At 42.7% G+C, this 6,997-nt stretch overlaps 1 protein-coding gene across 1 annotated transcript in view; it reads right to left on the reverse strand.

The window, feature by feature from the left end:
- Positions 1-5,160: 5,160 nt before the first annotated feature.
- LOC109471734 (tankyrase-2-like) overlaps positions 5,161-6,997 on the reverse strand; it is a 3,794-nt gene continuing 1,957 nt past the window's right edge. The window contains exons 2-4 of the mRNA XM_019771084.1: positions 6,401-6,580; positions 5,770-5,950; positions 5,161-5,302 (exon numbers count right to left, since the gene is read on the reverse strand). Coding sequence (XP_019626643.1) covers positions 5,176-5,302; positions 5,770-5,950; positions 6,401-6,580 — 488 coding nt within the window. The 3' untranslated portion in view covers positions 5,161-5,175. The remainder of the gene's footprint in view (positions 5,303-5,769; positions 5,951-6,400; positions 6,581-6,997) is intronic.

A 6,997-nucleotide genomic window follows, 5' to 3' on the forward strand; every position in this document is an offset into this window, starting at 1 on the left:
ATTAGTGGTTTCCGCTCTCTGCTTTCTACCCATGTGGTGTCTCGACGCACGCCCATATTTGATGTGGAGGGTTATTTATCCTCTGCGATGGTCTGCATTCTGCTCTCAGATAACAGAATGGGCTATCTTGTGAGATTGGGTGGAAGGAAACAGGGGACAGCCACCCTTCGGTAAAGTACCGATAGGCTTTAGACTCCTTGTACCGGCGCAGGTCGGGAAATTTTAGAAAGTTGCACACGTCTGGAAAGGACACCTCTGGCCAGTACTTCAATCCCTCCTCTTCTTGCAGCCACCCTCCTTTCAATGAGAATGGATCAGGTAGTTTTGAAACGTTTGAAAATGTCAGTTTCTGGTCGTACTCTTGGGCCTGTTGTCGTTTGAGCTGCTGGGCATCTTCCTGGATTGCTGTCTTCATTTGCGTAGCGGCAAACGCCAAGGCCGCGAGCTCTTGTTTGCGGTATCCTGACGTCTTTAGGCCCCTTACCCTTAAGTAATCCTTCAACTCCTCCACCCTCCATTGGTGGAAGATGTGAAGTGGTGTATCTGAATTACTCATTCAGATTGTCGATATGACCAACAGCTGGAAAAAATCAATATCAAGCAAGCCGCGTTCGATTTCCGCGTTCTAGAACGGCGTTCTTTCGAAATGTCCCCCCTGTGACGTAAGCAGTTTATGCGGTCCGTGAAAGTCGAATGGGTCTATTGTTGCCAACAATATTCTAGGAAAAGTCACCAAGTTTGGCCGTTCTACGGCTAACCGTTCAGACGCTAGGTGACATCAAAGTTGCCGCGGGCACTTTTAGCCCCCCCCCCGGTCTAGGTAGGGTTAAGTTGGTAAGTCACTGAGTAAAGCGACTTTTTACACAACCGTGTACGTATAATTAGATATGTAAATATTACACGCTTGGGAATGCATCTGTAGCAGCGAAACCTGTGCTGCAGTGCAATGTGAACCAGTCAGAATTGCCCTGAGGAAGGTGACAGACGGTTACCGAAACGTCGGCTGAATAAAAGACTTGGTTGTGTACAAAGAGTTTCTTTACTCTCAGACCGAGCTTGCATGGACGGGTTGAGTAGAATCACAACTTTTCTACTGTAGGGCCAAGTTCTTGAAGTTTATGTGGTCTTTAGTGGAGAGGCGGCTTCTCGCGCTTGAGCGGCATTTGCACAGAAGTCTTGATTTTGTTTTGCCAGGGAACTTGTGCATAATGAGATTTGTGAAAATGTATAAACAACACTAAAAGATATCATCAGAGACAGAAAATTAACTTAGTCAATTTCCAACTATCAACTACATGCATGCCATGTGCGCTCAATCACACACATACGTTTAAACATACACACACACACACACACACACAAACATACACACAACACACACAGACATGTACACCCCAGGAATTTCTCTCTTTCAAAAAAAATCTTTGACGCACACACATAAACACACACACGCATACACACACAGACACATACACACACGCACACACATACACATACCCACCCCCCTCACACACACAGACACACAAACATTTGACGTAATCATCTTCATCTGTAGCATATATACATGTATTGTACAACACAGTACTGTTACTTTTCGCCATTTTTCAGTTCTCCCGTCCTCCGGACGTTATGATGCCATTGATGACTTCTTTGCCCGCCTCTGCTCCTCAAGATTCATCCATGTAAGCAAAACACCCTTAAATTGATATACACGTAACATGTTCTGTATCTTAGATAATCTTCTTACCAAAATAGCAAATACCTTAACAGAGAACGGCACTGAATGTACATCGCTTTGAAATAAAAAGTTTAGTAACCAGTCGGTGGAACTTCCCTCGATACGTAGAGGCTATATGTCTGTATGCAAAATCGTTACATATTAAAGTATGTTGCGAGGTATGCAGTCTTTATTGTTCGTCTCACAGCCGGATAGAGTGCTGCCGATACTGTCTTGGTTGAAGGAACAATACATAACGACAGCCCAGGATCTCAGTGACAACTGGGATGACGTCCAGAACATGGTGGACATGACCAACGCCATGAAACAACACATCACGGAAGCGTTGGAGAGATTTTCGCAAGCAGAACCTTAATGTTAATATTTCATGTGTTTTTCTTGTGTTTTTATCGATAGTCACCATGTAATAAGACCCGAAGGCCATTTGGAATTTACATCCTGAAACAGAATACCCATTGTGACACAGTACAGAAGATGGTTAGTGATTCTGTAACATATGAGTCATTAGTTGAGGTTGTGAATTTAAAAAAAGTTGCTCCAACTGCTATTATTAAATTATAGGCTAATTTGTGCTACCGTCTTGTACAAATATTTCCATTGTGTTCACACATATTTTTGACAAAAACAACAATGCCCCATGGTATCGACAGCTACACGGATTGCCCTCTGTAATTGCTTTGTAAATGATACTAGACAAGTACACTACGATATATTTACTGTTTGGCTGGAAACTTAACGGGGTCATCAGAAGCACTATGTATGCCCCAGAGAGATAGATACTAGTATACGAGCACGTGGAATACAAATAATGAATTGTACATAAAAAGGAAAGGTCATGAATAAAGCCATAACTTTGAACTATGCGTATTTGGATTTGTTGCTAAAAACTATGAAAAGTACTGTCAATGACTTCCTACCTTGTCGCTAAGGCGTATTCTAAAGTCAGAAACGCTAACAACATCCAAGCACACCAGGTACGTAGTTTACAAACGTTACATACACAGAATATTTCCGGTCGTTTGTAGTATTCCAGCGTTTTAATAACACATGGTGCACGTGAAGTGCATCCCTTGCAAAGAAGATTACATTTTCCTAGAAGGAACATCGCTATAAGTTTCAGACAGCGAAGAAAACATTTGAATATGTAAATTCAGTTCACAATGCCCCCTTGCGGTTACAGGAAACATCGCAACAAATGAAAAATGCTACAATAAGTGGACGGTGAATGGGGATAAAAAAACTTCACTGTCTAACCAACTTCTACAACACACAGCGGTCATTTCCCTAAATCGCATCCTATGCTTGTCAACCCCCAACTACAATACTTGGGAAATCAGACCCAACAATTCTACGTAGAAGGTTTTATTCCTTTTACATAGGGCTAACGCTGTTTTCAAATGAAAGATAAAGATAGATAAGGGCGAAGATGAAAAGGGCTGCGTGCTCTGTCGACCACCAGAATGGAGACGACGAAATTCCCTACTGGTGAACCACCCTCGAGGAGGTTATGCGGAAGACAGTATACGTCAATCGCTGTTTATTCCACTGGAATGATAATACCACATTGCCAAACACTTCAACAGCTTAACATTTGATTCCCATCACAACACAAAACAGCCAGGTCAGTAGAAATTTAGTGTTTTTGCTATATAGATAAAACACGATACGGTGATTACAAACAACGTTAAAACATGACAATATTCTGTCATATCCTAATCAGCTTTCACGTACCGATTGAAAGAAAAGGAAAGAAAAAAAGTTGATTTGTAAAAATCGGACTCCATTTACATTTTTTTAAACATGAGGAAGTCGTGCATAACTGTATGCCTTCTGGACCGAGTACGTGTGTTACGGCTTGAACAAAACTTAGCATTTCATACGAAGGCGCCAGTATCATATCCTTATTGCTGAATACCTTATACTAGTTAATGAGTTGGCAAGAGGTTGCATGTTATTGTATCAGCCAAAATCGGGTATACACATGTAGCTGTATACGTATGCATGTACGTAGTGGCATCGTCTTGTCAACAGTACGTCAGATCATTAGAAACGAGAAATCAGAGTTTCTTTTACTTTTCGTGCTCTTCAAGTTTACATTTTTGGGGGAGATTCAGACAAGAAAAAAAGGTTTCTTGAATTACGATTGAAAGAAATTTTCTAAGTCTTTCTTGGATACCAATCCTCCTGCTATGAACTTGGCCACTTCACGGAATGGTTCCGGTGTCTCGCCAGTGTACACGTCATGTCCGCAGCACTTCTTGTGTCCGGCAGTCCAGTGTTGTTTCTGACAGTCACGGCAGCAGTACCGGGTCAGCTTGCACTGGCCACACAGCTTCAGGGTGGATCTGTAGAGGAGATAAGAATTACACAAGCTATAACTACGATAGAATTCAGAAAAGTTGACCGCTATTTCAGCACGTAGTGGGCCTATGGGGCAGATAACTGAAATAACCTTTCAAATTGTGATACAAGCACCAAACTTGGTACAAATACTCATGAGACATTACTCTTTTGAAAAAGTACGCGGGCCTAGCGGCGCTTTTTGGTACTGCAGCCGACCTTCTTGGCTTTGTATCTGTTAAAGAAAGGAAGAAGTGACGTAAATTTGGTGTCTCTAGCTGCTTGCGTTGGAACTGCAGGGGCGTTTTTTTTTGTCGGTGCAAAAATTTGCTCCAAGGGCACTTTTTGGTACTACAGCCGACCTTCCGATGCAAAAATAGGCACCCTTGAAGCAAATTGTGCACCGGCAAAAAAAGCCTCTCCAGTTCCAACGCAAGCAGCTAGAGACATCAAATTTACCACACTTGTTTCTTACTTTAACAGCTTTTTACCACAAAAATCATGACTCTAGGATGTTTAGAACAGGAGATACAAAGCCCGGAAGGCCGGCTGAAGTACCAAAAAGCGCCGCCAGGGGGCGCCAAAAGTGAAATCAAGTGACCCGTGTACTTTTTCAAAAGAGTAATGTCTCATGAGTATTTGTACCACGTTTGGTGCTTGTATCACAATTTGAAAGATTCCTCCAAAATTTGATGTTATCTGCTCCACTAACGGAAACACGTTTTTGTATGGCCAATTTGAACTGCAAATGAACAAAGATGACCTCGAATTAACAAAGATCGACAGTGTCAAGTGATGACGCCGTGACGAGATCTCCATTGGACCCAACTCACTCAACAACTAGCAGATATAGAGGTGGCGTTGGTTCAATTGATTTTTGTAGGGAAATATAGTGATGAGAATATATAATTCATTTGTTTCAATAACATTAGCACACAGGGCGACAAAGTAACTAGTACCTAGTCCTCAAAGTGGAAGTACTGTTAAAAAGACATCACAGATTTTACGTCAAATTCGACCTCCCTATCGTTCCAACCCCCTCCTTCCTGACACAAACATACCAAAAACAATATATTTGTACCCGTGTGTAACAAAACCTACCTGTAGCCTGGTTTGCCACACGTAGGGTTGCAGCATCTCGACAGCTTGGTCTCCATTGCCTCTTGTATCAGCTTGTGCATCTCTTTAAAATCCCGGTCACCGACTTTGTCCTTCTCGCAGTAACTGGTGGAAAATATGACTCATTTAGGGAACAGAAAATCACAGACTTCCGGGAAATGTGTTTTTTTGTACCTTCAAGTTCACATCATTCCCCATGCCTGATTTTTTTGTTACATTCTGTCATTCTGACTATCTTCACCCCGCCCCTGTGCTGTCAAGCTAGTCCCCATTAGTCATATTGCCCGTCGATCACAGGCTTCCAGGAAATGTGTTTTTTTACCTTTAACTTTACATCATTCCCCGTGCCTGATTTTTTTTACATTCTGGTATTTTGACTATATTCACCCCACTCCTGTTCTGACAACCTATTCCCCATTAGTCAATCATCTTGCCTGTCGATTCTCCCGACCCACCCATCTATGCTGTCCGGGCAAACATGCACAAATAAACAGCCCTTCTACCCAAAAACAATACTTTTGTATCAAGTAATAACAGTTGTTCGTTCGACTTTTCGGTGACATGGCACTCACTTCTGGACGGTTTGGCCACGAACGTCGGTCAAATCAACCCTTGCTCCGAGTTCTATCAGTCGCCGGACTGTGCCGACTTGTTTGTACGCACAGGCGGTCATGAGCGGCGTCCTCTGATAGGCGTCCCGTATGTCTAACGTTGCACCATGATGTACCAGCAAGTCCACCACTTCTATATGCCCTGAAATTACGACGTAGAATATACATGAAGCAACTTTTTCACTCACTCCTCACTCACTCACTTACTCACTCACTCACTCACTCACTCACACACTCACTCACTTGGTTGAGGTACCCTCGGCTTCAATGACTGCTCTCCTTTTTTCAAGTAATAAAATTGATAGTATTACTAGTAACGTTACATGCATTGAATGTGAAACACAAATAAGCGCTAAACGTTTAAATAACCCGTCATAAATTTCTAGTTTCGTGTTTTCTTATGTTATATGTGATTTCATAAAATCCGACTTGATATACGAGTAACCAGCATCCGCAATTGCTAAAGTAAAATATTGACCTAAAATGTGCGTACAGCACAAAATCTTAGCAGACATACAAAAGCCACCGACCCTACGCTGTAAAAAAATGTAAGGATCTTGAGTATCTTTATTTGTATAAATTGACGACCTACCTCGGGTCGCTGCTACATGAAGTGGGACAACTGATAATGAACCCCCGTCTCTCTTAGTTACTGATGCCCCCTTGTGGAGCAGCAGCTTTACGATGTCTGCAGAACCCGTAAAGGAAGCGACGGACAGTGCTGTACACGTGGTAAGGCCAGAGATCTCCTGAGCGTGGTCAATGTCTGCACCTGTGTTTGGAGATAACCGTTTCAAAAATTAGTTAAGTCGGATTACACAAGAAAGGTTTCATGTCGGCCCTGTTGATAGAAAGTCAGTGAAGGCGCTTTGCATGTGGTTTTTCCCCGAAGCCGGTTTCAAGTGGTCCCAAATCACGTTGAAAGCGCCTCGATCCCAAACCACTTCTAGAGGTGGTTTCGAATCGGTTTTCTCCCACATCGCGATTTGCGTCTGAACGCAATGTGATTTCAATGTGACTTCACCTGACTTACGGGGTGATATTTCTTTATTTATATACAAAATATAATACAAAATTTTACGTGGCAGCAACTTAAAGAGCAGTAATGGTCGAATTCTAGGATGAGCTTCACCGCCTCTGGCGGGACCGCGTTGGCATTCGGCCGAGATACGCTGGGGGGGGGGGGCGG

Source organism: Branchiostoma belcheri, unplaced genomic scaffold (assembly GCF_001625305.1).
Source record: "Branchiostoma belcheri isolate BF01 breed outbred unplaced genomic scaffold, Haploidv18h27 scaffold256, whole genome shotgun sequence".
Lineage (NCBI taxonomy): Eukaryota > Metazoa > Chordata > Leptocardii > Amphioxiformes > Branchiostomatidae > Branchiostoma > Branchiostoma belcheri.